The following is a 15,746-nucleotide window of genomic DNA, read 5'->3' as shown; positions in this document are numbered from 1 at the left end:
TCTAAGATCAATCCAAGGCTACTGTCCCATTTAGCCCTCCATTTTTCTTTCTTCCATATGCCTAAGAGTCTCTTAAATCTCCCTAATGTATCCACCCCTACCACCACCCCCTGGCAGCATGGTCCACGCACCTACTGCTCTCTGTGTAAGCAACCTACATCTGACATCGCCCCACACCTTCCTCCAATCACCTAGGAAAAAGGCACTGACTGTCCACTCTATCAGTGCCTTTTATCTTACGTTCCTCTTCAGCACCGATTCTTTTTAGTTCTGTATCTCTTGCACTAAGACTTTTAAAGGGAAAATGAATCAACAATGTTAACATGCGATGCAACCTTTTGCTTCAAAGTTCTGGGTGATATAAAAAGTTGTTTTTCTCCCACTTAATTCAAGGAATTGTTCAAATGATGTGAAAAACTGTTACTTTGAAGGCTGGTATTGGGTACTTTTTAAAAAAGCCAGGATGAATTCTTTTGTCCATCAGTTACTTTTAAGAGGATATTTTTCCAAGCTGCTCTCTTTTTAACAAGCATACCGAATAGCATACATAAAGTGTGGCTGGCCCAACACCAACCACATCACTCTCCTGGGGCTAAGTCTGTAATACCAGAAGAAGCCTTCCTTAACGGATGTATGATGAGATAAGCTTATTGCTTACTGGAAAGATTAAAAACAAGATCACTTGCATTTCTCTAACCATTCACTAAAGGATTCCTCAAAATACCTTGCAATCAATTAAAAAGTTCCGAAGAGTAGGAACTATTCCGTGTAGGAAGCACGACTGACACACGAGTGCGAAAGTCCATTGCAAGACAGTAGACCCAAGGCAACAGGCACAAAATGCTGGAGGAATACAGACAGGTCAGCATCTATGGACGGGAATAAACTATTGATGTTTTGGGCGGAGACCCTTCACCAGGACTGAAAAGGAAGGGGGAGCAAAGGTAGAGGGGGAGGGGAAGGAGTACAAGTGGCAGGTTCTATAGTAACCTTTATGTAATGAGAAATTTTATGAGCGTTCAGTTTGAAACCTCATTGAGAAGACAGCACTCCAACAGTGCTACATCCTCCAATTACTGTGCTGGGAAGTCAGCCCTAGTTTGCTTCCCAAGTCACAAGATTATAGCTTGAACAGAACCGTGCTGACATACTGAAGTTAATACCCAGTAACCTTGTGTTCTGCTGCGGGACTGTTACAAGAGCAGTATTGGTAGTCTGGCTTACCTTCCCTTTGGATATAAATGTTGAACCCATCATAGGCTGTAGGTGGCTTTGGAGGGAACCATTCGAGCACAAGCCAAACAGTCTTTGGACTGGCAACAGAACTCACGGGCTCTGTAGTCGTGTATGTAACATGTTGTGCGTCCACTTCGGTGATGTTCATTACATCTAAGTAATCACCTCCACTTGCCGAGGCCTCTTTACTGTCCAGTCGGAACTCCTGTGCCCAATTAGAAATTCTTCTGCTGCCACCTTCACCGGATGATTTATGATCTCCCTTACTGACTGGTTCGGTAGTTGTGAGATCACTGACCTCAGTATCGATTATATTTCTTCCCTCAACCACCACTTTGTTAGCATTGAGTGAAAATTGTTCATGACCAGCATGACTTTCACTGTTAAATTGGCTTCTTCCATACACAATCTTCATTGACACATTGCCTGGGGGATAGGGAACTGTTGAGGGAAAACATAATAATTTCCTTACCGATGAAGGTACTAAGTAAAATGGAACCCTGTCATGCTAAGTGACAACTCATAAGTTCAATCAATGCATGAGATGAAGCTGAGAAGTTGTCCCTGTTTAGAAATATTTCAGCACTAGATCCTGGGACTACTTTCTCAGCAGCTTATGGGAGTATCTTCCCCAGAAACACAGTGCACAACAGGTTCTCAAGCACAATCATGAACGGTCAGTGAACACTGGCCTTGTTGTCATGACTTCCCTTACATGCTGTAAAATGAACAGCATTTGCTCACCTTGAAAGGATATGTTCAAAAAATAACACCTCAATTTTCTTCTTGATTTTCTCAATAATGGCACACAGCCATACTCTCATAATTCACTCTTCCCAATTTGAATCTCAAATTCTGGTCACAACTCTTTAAACTCCCTTCACCCCCAAGCAGAGTATCTTAGCTCAAGCGTGATCAGCACATGCAGTTCAGCAGCCTACGTACTGTTAACGTAGAGCATATCTTGCTCAATCTCCCGTCCACCCATCACCCCCTCCAGAGTGTTGGGAAAATGCTAGTTTAAATTTACACAGTTAATATTAAACATATCTAAAATAATTATATTTTGGTTAAACTACGCCAATGAAACTGACTAAAATATAATTAATTTACATCTTTTTAAATGCTATTTGAACTTCAATAATCTGCTTGATGGTCAATGTAATTTAAAATGAGTAAAGTTAAAACCCAGCTTCTGTAGCATTGATGTGGAATAAATTTACCAATGACTCTGGCAGATTTTGGATGTATGCAAGAAGAAAATTGGTAAAGTTGCTGAGACTGCACTTTCAATAAAGACTGAGATGACAGACGATGGGTACGTCCTCCCTGTGGAATGTGTGGGTTTTCCCCGGGTTCTCTGGTTTCCTCCAACAGTCAAAGATGCATCAAGTAGATTAATTAGTCATAATAAATTGTCCTGTGATTAGGTTAGGGTTAATCAGGTTTGGTGGGGGTTGCTGGAGCGGCCTGGCTCAAAGGGCCAAAAGGGATTACTGTGCGCTGTCTAGCTAAATAAAAATAAAATCATTATATTTTACTGTGAGTACACGCAAGGATTCAAACTAAGTAACAGTAAATGAGTCACATGTAGAGCAAGGAAACAGAGCATGGAATTGTTCAAGACTGACCTCCTTGGGATAATGCACAAAATAGACAAAAATATTCAGAAACCAGAAAGAAATCTAATCTGAAATGCACCGTGATGTTATGTAGAAGTCATCTGTTAAGCATGATTAATAAGACAGATCAAATTGAACAAATGAGTTGATTATTATTGACATGTCAATATGACTGAGACTACCAGCTTAGTTGGGTACAATTTTTTCCATTTCCAACTCAGCAAGCGTACATCTCCCACTGGGAAAGGCTCAAAGCTTTCACACACTGGGGGGAAAATCCAATTTATTTTTGCTGGAAACTTAAAACTAAAAGAGCTGTTGAAAAAAATGAAAACAACTTTATTTGAGCATAGAGCTGAAAAACAGTGTCATAACTTGAGGTAAGTTGAAGACTAAAACACAAATTCTCAAAGGATAATGAATACCTGGTACACTCCTGCAGAGGACAACTAAGTGATACCACTGGCTTCCGTTACAAAAATAGACAATTGATTCCATAACCAGCAATTCCCAAGAGAAATCGAAGTACAATATAATTGGTGGCCTATAATCTGGATGTTGTGGGCTTGTTGAATTGAATAGTTTTTACTTGCTCTGATTCGGGCTGACTGGAAGTGCACTGAGAGCGGTAAGTGTAAAGGAGTTGGGTGCTCACTGTTCTGGTTAACAACAGATGGTGCAATCCAGGTCATATTACGACCGAGGAATGTGTTTGTAGACCGGATATTGAACTTTTTACTGTTGGACTTCGGCCACATTCCACCGAGATACAACACTTGGCGGCACGGGAGGTCGTTCCTGCCTGTGGCCATCGAACTTGCAGCTCCTCCTGTGGAGAGTCAGACACCCTGAGCCAATAGACTGGTCCTGGACTTATTTTCCATCTGGCATAGTTTGCATTTTGTTGTTTGATTGTTTGTGGTTTTTGTATTACTATAGTTATGCTCTATTCCTGGTTGGTACAGCTGTAACGAAACCCAAATTCCCTCAGGATCAATGAAGTATATCTGTCTATCTATCTGTCTATCGTTTTGATGTAGTTAACTCCATATATTATCATCTAGGCTTAAGAACAGAATGCTGCATATATCATTTTCATGGGTTCTAACTCCCATGCTTTCACAGGAATCGACTTCAGGAAGCAGGACCTTCCCTGTCGATGCTGCTTAATTCAGCAGCCTGATGAGAGCTTTGATGTTTCCCCCGAGTCCAAAAAGCCAATGAACCCTCTGATATCCACCATGATGGATGAGATCCTGTTGCCCTGTGACGACCTGTTTTCCTCGGTACCATTGGATCGCTATCTTGGAAAGACACACAAGATAGATTTTTACCTGTTCGATGATGTTTTGGTTCATGACCAACAGCACTGTACTCCATTAATGGAACTCTGTTGACGTTGGCCTCGGCCACCAGCTGCAATGTGATGTTACTGTAACATGTCCCTGGCAGCCAGGTGTTGAAAATCAATTTGCCTTTCAGAAAGTCTGTTTAAGAAAAAGGCAACACAATGGATATAGATAATAAAAAGTGTGAATAAGTAGGCAACTTACAAAGGGGACAATTTTTTAAAGTTACAATGATGGTAACGTCCCCAAGATATTCCTATAAATAATGCTTGTGCAGAAAGTATCTCCCAAATATTCCAGAACGTTGGGAGAAAAACTGCCAGGTCTAAAAATTCCCTCATGCAACACAAAATATAAATAGTACTGCCAAGTTTACCACTGGCTTAATTGAACTTGTACATCTGGTTCACTGTGTCTCTGTTGGGAAATTGATTACCGACATAGTGATGGATCTCTGTTACACACACGCGCACACGCACACACACGCGCACACGCACACACACGCGCACACGCGCACACGCACGCACAGAGCTTATCCTCCACCCCTAGCCAGTAAAACTTCCCTAAAGATATCAAAAGGATTTCAATGTCCAAAATTAATCTCTTGTGTGATTTTCAACTTTACTAGTCTCATAAAGAACCATTGATTACTATTGCATACTGACCAAGGCTCACCAGCCTCCTGCCCCTGAAACCATGCTAACTGTATTCTTCGTTCTTCGTTCTATGACCTCCTGCAGGGCTGCTTTACCCTTGGTAGTCAAGGTCATGGTCTTAGGATCATTCCAGGCTGCGACCATGATTGTTGGCACATCCCACTGTTTGCTACTTATTGATGATGTCACTCAAACTCTATACCTAAGGCTCCATCTCCATCACCTTCAGCCTGCTATGGCAGATTTGCTTAAAGCACAGGCAGTCACGGGCTTTTGAGACCCCTAAGACAGCCTCCTGCAGGAAGTATCGCCTGTAACTCTTGGGGGCTGTCTCCCATTGACAAGAGTCCTTCATCATTGTGGCCATGCTCAACTGCTCCTCTGAGATCACGTTCCCACCTCCTCCTCCTCATTCCATTCACCCAGTAGCAATGCTCCCTTGTAAGCAGGAAGAACACTGCTTGTATTGCAGCATGTCCCTTTAACAGCCAGCTACCAAGATTGCAACTGCTAGGCAAAACGCTGTCAGCAGTGAGAACCTGGAGTAGACCAATAGATGGTATCATGTGGAAACTAACATAGTGCATCAGTACACTGGGAATCTGGCAATCTCACCCCTGTGAATCTCAAAATTGAAGATCTGAATCTTCATGAGACTTCCACACACAGCTTTCAAGTGACCCACAACTCTGAATAAATGCCAAAAAATTAGTTTCTAGGTCCTTATATTCCATAACACACCTTCAGTTCAGCTAACAAATAGAATGTATGCTATGTGTGAGGGCTTATCTTAGAATGAAAATTCATTCTCAAAACAAGAAAATATTGACATTGCTTCTTAAAAAATATTATCATAATTTTGTTCTGAACTGTTTTATTAAATTTGAATTAGGCCTTGCAATTTCCATTCATACTAAATTTAAACAGACTAAAACCAGTGCAAAAGCCAAATTGTCCAGGTATCTAATTCACCTTGCTATACTACGCTGTTAGGTTAAGCCCCATCTCTAATTATAGGCCACACCTACATCATAAGTTAAACCGTTACTGCTAAATGAATCTATAACAGATCCCCATTATTCTAAATGGACACTGAATCTTTTGCAGGACAACTGAGGCAAACTCCAGGATGTCTAACACTAAGATTAAGAAAAGTCCTATTGCTTCAGCAAGCATACCCAATTGTCTAGATGTACAGAGCCTTACAACAAAACCCATCTTAAGTCCCTGCACTCCTTGAAGACTTAATTGCCACTGCACCTGAAGTTGGCAAACATGAGGAAATCTGCAGATGCTGGAATTTCAAGCAACACACATCAAAGTTGCTTGTGAACGCAGCAGGCCAGGCAGCATCTCTAGGAAGAGGTACAGTCGATGTTTCAGGCCGATACCCTTCGTCAGGACTAACTGAAGGAAGAGTTAGTAAGAGATTTGAAAGTGGGAGGGTGAGGGGGAGGGGGGAGACCTGAAATGATAGGAGAAGACAGGAGGGGGAGGGATGGAGCCAAGAGCTGGACAGGTGATAGGCAAAAGGAATATGAGAGGATCATGGGACAGGAGGCCCAGGGAGCAAGAAAGGGGGAGGGGTGAAGCCCAGAGGATGGGGAAGGGGTATAGTGAGGGGGACAGAGGGAGAAAAAGCAGAGAGAGAGAAAAAGAATGTGTGTATATAAATAAATAACAGATGGGGTATGAGGGGAGGTGGGGCATTAGCAGAAGTTAGAGAAGTCAATGTTCATGCCATCAGGTTGGAGGCTACCCAGACGGAATATAAGGTGTTGTTCCTCCAACCTGAGTGTGACTTCACCTTTACAGAAGAGGAGGCCGTGGATAGACATATCAGAATGGGAATGGGACGTGGAATTAAAATGTGTGGCCACTGGGAGATCCTGCTTTCTCTGGCGCACAGAGCGTAGCTGTTCAGCGAAATGATCTCCCAGTCTGCGTTGGGTCTCGCCAATACATAGAAGGCCGCATCGAGAACACCGGATGCAGTATATCACCCCAGCCGACTCACAGGTGAAGTGTCGCCTCACCTGGAAGGACTGTCTGGGGCCCTGAATGGTGGTGAGGGAGGAAGTATAAGGGCATGTGTAGCACTTGTTCCGCTTACAAGGATAAGTGCCAGGAGGGAGATCAGTGTTTTGTTATTCTCTGAGAAGAAATCTACAACTGCCTCAGAAAAATAATTTTATCCATCACAATTGCATTGCTGGAAACCGGACAGCATCCCCTTAATTGACGTCTCTTACCTTTGTGGAGGGATGATCGGTAATGGTTGCCTTCAAAGTAGCTTAATTTTAACCTTGAGAAAAAGTTGGTGGCCTGCTTTGGATATTGAATATCAAATAGGACTCCAGTTTGTGGCGACTGCTTGTAGTCATATATTGCCACACTGTTGACAGGAAGAGGTTCTAGAGAACACAGAGGAAGCCTCAGTTATAGTTAGAATGCATTAGTGCACACATGGATAAACAAGGTTTCTTTTATGGAGGGTAACTGAATCAAGAACTGAGCACTTATATTCTTGCATTTTCTAGAAATAATCCGAAACAAAAAACTGGCAGAAAATAGCAAATGGCAGAAATATCAGAATCAGGTATATTATCACTGGCACATGTTGTGAAATTTGTTAACTCTGCAGCAGCAGTACAATGCAATACAAAATAACAGGGGAAAAAAAAACTAGGAATTACAGTAAATATATATAGTATATAAGAGCATAAGACATAGGAGCAGAATTAGGCCATTTGGGCCATCGAGTCTGCTGCACCATTTCATCATGGCTGATCCAATTTTCCTCTCAGCCCCAGTCCCCTGCCTTCTCCCCACATCCTGACCAATCAAGAATCTATCAAACTCTGCCCTAACATACATACAGACTGGGCCTCCAAATATGCCTGTGGCAATGAATTCTACAGGTTCGCCATGCTCTGGCTAAAGAAATTCCTCCTCATCTCTGTTCTAAGGCTGTGTTCTCTGGTCTTAGACTCTCCCACCAATGGAAACATCCTCTCCACATCCACTCTATCAAGGCCTTTCACCATTTGATAGGTTTCAATGAGGTCACCCCTCATTCTTCTGAATTCTAGTGAATACAGGCCCAGAGCACATCAAACACTCTTCATATGATAAGCTGTTCAAACCAGGAATCATTTTCATGAACCTCTTTGAACCCTCTCCAGTTTCCGCACATCCTTTCTAAGATAAGGGGCCCAAAACTGCTCACCAGTGCTTTATAACGTCTCAACATTCCAGCCTTATTTTTATACTCAAGTTCGTTTGAAATGAGTGCTAACATTGCACCACAGACTCAACCTGCAAATTAACCTTTAGGGAATCCTGCACAAGGACTCCCAAGTCCATTTGTGCCTCAGTTTTTGTATTTTCTTTCCATTTAGAAAACAGTCAACCCTTTCATTTCTTATACCAAAGTGCATGACCATACACTTCCCAACACTGTATTCCATTCGTTATTTCTTCGCCCATTCTCCTAATCTAAGTCCTTCTATAGCCTCTCTACTTCCTTAAAACTACCTGCCCCTCCACCTATCTTCATATTGTCAAAAAATTTTGCAACAAAGACATCAATTCCATCATCCAAATTATTAACATATAATGTAAAAAGAGTCAGTCCCAACACAGACCCCAGCAGAACACTACTAGTCACCAGCAGCCAACCAGAAAATGCTCCCCTTATTCCCACTTTTTGCCTTCTGCCAGTCAATCACTGCTTTGTCTAAGCCAGAATCTTCCCTATAATACCATGGGCTTGTAGCTTGTTTGGCAGCTCATGTGTGACACCTTGTCAAAGGCCTTCTGAAATACACAACATCAATTGATTTGTCTTTGTCTATCCTGTGTGTTAGTTCTTCAAAGGATTCCAAGAGATTTGTCGGGCAAGATTTCCCCTTGAGGAAACCATGCTGACTACAGCCTATTTTATCATGTGTCTCCATGTATCCCGAAAGCACATCCTTAACAATTGACTCCAACATCCTCCCAACCAATGAGGTCAGACTACCTGGACTATAACTTCCTGTCTTCTGCTCTCTCCCTTCTTGGAGTGACATTTGCAATTTTCCAGTCTTCTGGAACCATTCCAGAATCTAGTGATTCTTGAAAGATCATTACTAATACCTCCACAATCTCCTCAGCTACTTCTTTCAGAACACTGGGGTGTACACCATCTGGTCCAAGTGACTTAACTACCTTCAGACCTTTCAGTTTCCCAAGAAACTTCTCTCTAGTAATGGTATCTTCACACACTTCATGACCCCCGACACCTGGAACATCCGTCATTCTGCTAGTGCCTTCTTCAGTGAAGACTGGTGCAAAATACTTACTTAGTTTGTCTGCTATTTCCTTGACACCCCCCCCTCCCACTACCTCTCCAGCATCATTTTCCAGCGGTCCGATATCCACTCTCACCTCTCTTTTGTACTTTTTGTATCTGAAGAAACTTCTATTATCCTCTTTAATATTATTAGCTAGCTTACTTTTGTATTCCATCTTTACCTTCTTAATTACTCTTATAGTTGTCTTCTGTTGGTATTTGAAAGCCTCCCAATCCTCTAATTTCCTGCTAATTATAACTCTATTGTATGCCCTCTCTTTGGTTTTTATTTGGCTTTGATTTCTCTTGTTAGCAATGGTTCTATCATCTTTCCTTTAAAATACTTCTTCCTCTTTGGAATGAATGCCTTCCGAATTGCTTCCAGAATTCCAGCTATTGCTGCTCTGCTGTCATCCTTGCCAGTGTTTTTTTCCAATCAATTCTGGCCAACTCCTCTCTCATCCCTGTGATTCCCTTTACTCCACTGTAATACGGATACATCTGATTTTTGCTTCTCCTTCTCAAAATTCAGAGTGAATGCCATATTATGATCACTTTTCCCCTAAGGGTTCTGTTACCCTAAGCTCTCTAAATCAAGGGTCGTCAACCTTTTTGCCTCTGTGGGCCAGATTGTGTATTAATGAGCAGACAGCGGGCCAGATAAATGCCATAAAAAACTTGAAATATGGGAATTATCCACTTAAATACATCTAGTTATGTTTTGCCTCAAATTAATGAATAACACATACTAGAAAATCATTTGTGCTTAACCAAGGATGCCAATTAGTAATCAAAGAACTCAGTTTAGTTTTTCTGTCCCACCATTGCTAGTGCCCCATCAGTTGTGATGCCGATTAGCTTCAATACATTAAGTTTCATTTCTGTCATCATTTTCAACAAAGCTTCAAAAATGTCTGCTCCAGTAACCATGTCCTTCATAGGAATTAATTGAATAAACTCTTCAAAAATTTGGAAAGTTGAGGTCATTCCTCGCACAAACACTGCAAGTTGAGCAGTGTCTCTCAAGTCTGTACTCTCATCAAGCGCAATTGAAAAAAAAGCAATTCGTTGCAGGCATCCCTTAAACAACTTCTAACATCTGCTGACATTTCTTCAACTCGCCATGTGATCGTTCTTGCTGACAGGCTGATAGATGCAAATAAAGATTTCTTTTCAGGACAAACAATATCCACCACTGCCAGTAAACATTCTTTGACAAACTCTCCACCTGTAACAGGCTTCATCTTTTCTGCAATACGTTTTGAGACTTCGTAGCTGGCATGGGCATTTCCTTCACTTTCACTGCTTTTTTGGCACTCTGTCTACCTTCCTGCGTTTTGCATTCATTGCCATCGGAATTTTTTTCTTTGATTTTATTTTGAAACGCGAGTTATTCAACAAGTATCGTATAACATGTAAATACCTGGATACTTAGCATGGATTTCTTGTTAAAACACAGTGATGCTGTTTCCACCTACAAATCTGAACGATCCCATCTGAAAACCTGCGCGTGCACAGAGAGTATCTAATACATATTAATAAGGTAGTCTGCCTTCTCGTCATTCGTATATACCAGTGTTTGGTTTGGAACAAAACGGAACCTGAGGCCAGTGTAACAAGACGCCATGTATGTCCATCAGTGTGGTCGTGTGAAACACTCAGAATAAGGAAAAATCGCTCACGGGCCAGATAAGCATAGTATCCCAATATTTGCTCGCGGGCCAGATCCAGCCCGCGGGCCGTAGGTTGCCTACCCCTGCTCTAAACAATTCCAGTTCATTGCACAACACCCAATCCAGAATAGCTGATCCCGTAGTAGGCTCAACGCGCTGCTCTAAAAAAAATCTTGTAGGCATTCTAGAAACTTACCCCTCTTGGAATCCAGCACCAACCTGATTTTCCCAATCTACCCGAATATTGAGATCCCCCATGACTATTGTAACATTTGGCATGCATTTTCTATCTTCCATTGTAATTTGAAGCATTCTTACTACTCCTTGGGGATCTGTATTTAACTCCTATCAGGATCTTTTTATCCTTGCAGTTCCTTAGCTCCACCAACAATGATTCAACACCTTCTGACCCTATATCATCTCTTTCTAATGATTTGATTTCATTTTTACCAACAGAGCAACACCACCTCCTCTGCCTACAGTGTGTATCCTTGGACATTAAGCACCCGACCTGAATCTTCTTTCAGCCATGACTCAGTGATGCCCACAACATCATACTGTACATGCCAATCGGTAACTGTGCTATGTTCATCTACCACATTCAGTACACTGCTCACATCCAAATATTAAATAGTTACATTAAATAAGTAGCGCAAAGAAATAGACTTGGGTTCAATGTCCATTCAGAAGTCATATGGCACAGCAGACAAAGCGGTTGCTGAATTGCTAAGTGTGTGCCTTCAGGCTTCTGTACCTCCCTCCTGATGGTAGCAATGAGAAGAGGGTGTGTTCTGGGTGATGGGGGTCCTTAATGATGGACGCCACTTTTTTGAGGCACTGCTCTTTGAAGATATCCTGAATACTACAGAGGCTAGTGTCTGTGATGGAGCTGACTAATTTAACAACTCTGTACAACTCATTGATCCTGTGCAGTAACACAGCTTCCCCATAACAGACAGTGATGCATCCAGTTAGAATGCTCTCCATGGTATGTCTGTAGAAATTTTGGAGTGTTTCTGTTTACATACCAAATCTTTTCAAACTCCTAATGAAATATAGCTGCTGTCTTGCCTTCTTTGTAGTGGCATTGATATGTTAGGTCCAGGTTAGCTCGTCAGAGATACTGACACTCAGGAACTTGAAATTGCTCACTACGTAAGCAGAGGCATTGCAACAAGAAGAAATTGTCTAAAAACAGTAGTCTCATTTATGCACGAATTTTAAAATACACCATTCACATTCTTTAGGAAAGCAAATGAATGACCTTCCGTTTCGACAGCAACTGCTATGTTTCGCGGATACTTTGGAGCACCTCAGTGACAGAATTATTCTCAACGTGTTGTCGTACTCGATAAGTAAATTTGACCACAAGGTTTTGAACTACTGATTAAGGAAGCTGTCTTCATGAGGGTGGTTGAGGGAGAAATACTGTTTGAGTCACTGTACGAACAGCAACATGTGCACAGAGAGATCAGAGGAAAGACACTGTACACTGGTGCAAACTACATTCAGGAGTTGCAAAACTAAAAATAGACTGGAAAACTTAACTGCAGAGTTTGAATTATCGTAGAATAATGTTGACATATATTTTGTTGGCACATTGATTCAAGTTTGATCTCAAATGTGAGTTCCTTAGAGGCTGAGATAGGATAAATTGGTTTAGATTCTATGCTGTACCGGTCATCATGGGTAATGCCCTCACAATCACCGAGCACATTTACATGAAACGCTGTCACAGGAAAGCAGCATCTATTATCAAGGACCCTTTCCACCCAGGACATGCTTCCTTTTTGTTGCTGCCTTCGGGAAGAAGGTACAGGAGCCTCAAGACTCGCACCAGGTTCTGGAACAGTTACTACCCCTCAACCATCAGGTTCTTGAACCAAAAGGGATAACTTCACTCAGCTTCACTTGCTCATCATTGAAATGTTCCCACAACTATGGACTCACTTTCAAGGACTCTTTGTCTCATGCCGCGATATTTATTATTTATTATTATTATTATTATTATTTCTTCTTCTTGTATTTGTGCAGTTTGTTGTCTTCTGCACTCCAGTTGAATGTCCTAGTTGGGCAGCCTTTCAGTAACTCTGTTGCGGTTATTATTCTACAGATTTATTGAGTATGCCCACAAGAAAATGAATCTCTAAGGCTATATATGGTGAGACACATGTACTTTAATAACGTAACTTACTTTGAACTCAGGAAAGCTTTTGTTTGTGTGTCATCTAGCAGACCATTGCATATATAAGTGAATCGAGTTAGTAATGGGAAAGCAGAGTAAAGTGCTACAAAGAAAAGGGAGAGCAGCAGATAAATCAAATGCAAGAGTCACAACGAGGTAGATTTGGAGATCAAGATTTCATCTTTTACAGTAAGGAAGTGGCTAAAATATTAAATAGTTGTGTCCCCCATATAAAGCCTGCATAATTCATTCGACCTTGTGCAGAAGGCCCGACGTGACTGAGGATATGGAGCAATTATTGGAGAAAATAAGATTACATTATTAAATCTAAAATCTAACAATACTGAATTTCATACTCCAAATCTTGCCACTATTATAGAAGTGGACAGAGAAATATTGGACACCACTGTCACTGGCCGAATCAAAGGTGGTGACAAATCAGCATATAGGAGGGAGACAGGAAATCCGGCTGAGTGGTGCCACAACAACCCCTCACGCATTGTTAGCAAGACCAAGGAGCTGGTTATTGACTTCAGAAGGAGGAAAACAGAGGTCCATGAGCCAGTCCTCATCGGGGATCGGAGGTGGAGAGGGTCAGCAATGTAAATTCCTCAGTGTCATCATTACAGAGGACCTATCCTGGGCCTGGCACGTTAAGTGCAATTACGAAGAAAGCACGGCAGTGCCTCTACTTTCTTAGAAGTTTGTGAGGATTTGGCATGACATCTAAAACTTTGACAAGCCTTTACAGGTATGCTGTGGAGAGCATGTTGACTGGTTGCCTCATGATCTGGTATGGAAACACCAAATCCTTGAATGAAAGATCTTACAAAAAGTAATGGATACAGCCCAGTCCGTCACAGGTAAAGCCGTCCCCACCATTGAGCATGTCTACATGGAACGCTGTTGCAGGAAAGCAACACCCATCATCGAGGAACCCCACCACCCAAAACATGTTCTCCTCTCGCTGCTGCATCACAAAGGTACAGGAGCCTCAGGACTAGCGCCGCCAGGTTCAGGAACAATTATTACCCCTCAACCATCAGGCTCGTGAACCAGTGGGGATAACTTTACTTGTCCCATCTCAGATTCTGGAAACCTTGAGGAACACACACAAAATGCTGGAAGAACTTAAAGGTCAGGCAGCATCTCAGGAGAGAAAACAAACAGGCAATGTTTCAGACTGAGAACTGAAAAAGAAGGGGCATATCTTTCCCAACCCACCTCTGCTTTCCATAGTAATCACTCTCTACGAGATTCCCTTGTCCACTCACCCCTCCCCATCTGTCTTCCTCCTGGCACTTATCTCTGCAAGCGTTGCAAATTTTACATCTGCCCCTACACCTCCTCTCTCTCCACCACTGAGGGTCCTAAATAGTCCTTCCAGGTGAGGCAATACTTCACCTGCGAGTAAGTGTCATCTACTATATCCAGTGCTTCTGGTGCAGCCTCCGCAGACATGAGAGAGACCCAACACAGGTTGGGGGAACCGCTTCAGCGAGCACCATCTGCAACAGACAAGATCTCATATATCCAGCCATTTCAATTTGACTTCCTATTCCCACACTGACACGTCTGCTCACAGCCTCCACTATGAAGCCAAACACAGGTTGGCGGAACATCACCTTATATTCTGTCTGTGTAGTCTCCAACCTAATGGTATGAATGTCTGTTTCTCTAACTTTCAGTTACCGCTATCCTCTGTTGCATCCTACCCCTTTATGTCTCCCCTCTCTTCGCCCCCCCCCCCAATTCTTTTGGCTGTTTCACCCATTCTCTTCTCCCGCACTCGTGACCTGCTCTTAAACTCCTCTGGTTTCCCACCTCTTTCCCTTTATTTCACTGTCTTCTCCAAATCAGATTCCTTCTTTTTCAGCCCTTTACCTCTTCTTTCCCACCTTCTTACTTCATCCCCCCCCCATTCTTTCATTTTCCCCCTCACCTGGACTCACTTATCACCTGCAGGCTCCTACCCCCACACACTTTCTTTTCTCTGGCTTTTGCCCCCTTCCTTTGAGTCCAGGAGAGTCTTGGCCCAAATGTTGACTGTTCATTTCCCTATACAACCATATAACAATTACAGCATGGAAACAGGCCATGTCGTCCCTTCTAGTCCATGCCGAACTCCTACGCTCACCTAGTCCAACCGACCTGCACTCGGTCCATAACCCTCCATTCCCTTCCTGTCCATATATCTATCGAATTTAACTTTAAACGACAACATCCATAGATGCTGCCTGAACTGCTGAATTCCACTGACATTTTGAGTGTGTTGCGGCGGGGGCGAATGGTTGGGGAGGGCTGGGGGTGGTGGTGAATGAGTGACAGATCAGGCCTGGGGAATCACTGAGTTCAGGTACAAGCCCTAGGCCAGGATGCTCGTTTCCAAGACAACTTGAGTTATTCGCACTGCACAGAGACTGGCATCATCGCAGACATGGAAATGAGGTCAGATGATCACATGTCAATCACTGCAGGAAGGGGGATGTCAGAATCCTGGTACCAAAAATGGTCATTCTCACCTCTCATTTTGGATGAGCTCAACTGCACCAGGTCAAGAAGTAAGCAGCATTACCTCACTGAATTTCTAGACAACAGACCTGTGAATTGCAATAGCAATTTTCGTACTTTTCAAGTGACACTGCATGCAGTTAATCCACCGCCTCACCCCAACACACAGGTCTGAGAG

At 42.5% G+C, this 15,746-nt stretch overlaps 1 protein-coding gene across 3 annotated transcripts in view; it reads right to left on the bottom strand.

The window, feature by feature from the left end:
• ptpro (protein tyrosine phosphatase receptor type O) overlaps positions 1 to 15,746 on the bottom strand; it is a 164,866-nt gene that overhangs the window by 87,199 nt on the left and 61,921 nt on the right. For all 3 annotated transcript variants that reach the window (XM_072241183.1, XM_072241181.1, XM_072241182.1), the window contains 3 exons: positions 7,116 to 7,277; positions 4,193 to 4,345; positions 1,225 to 1,677 (listed from right to left, as the gene is read on the bottom strand). In XM_072241183.1, coding sequence (XP_072097284.1) covers positions 1,225 to 1,677; positions 4,193 to 4,345; positions 7,116 to 7,277 — 768 coding nt within the window. The remainder of the gene's footprint in view (positions 1 to 1,224; positions 1,678 to 4,192; positions 4,346 to 7,115; positions 7,278 to 15,746) is intronic.

The sequence above is a fragment of the Mobula birostris genome, chromosome 23 (genome assembly GCF_030028105.1).
Source record: "Mobula birostris isolate sMobBir1 chromosome 23, sMobBir1.hap1, whole genome shotgun sequence".
NCBI classification, from domain to species: domain Eukaryota; kingdom Metazoa; phylum Chordata; class Chondrichthyes; order Myliobatiformes; family Myliobatidae; genus Mobula; species Mobula birostris.
Note: the sequence above shows the minus strand (reverse complement) of the source record. Positions and strands in the feature narration are given on the sequence as shown.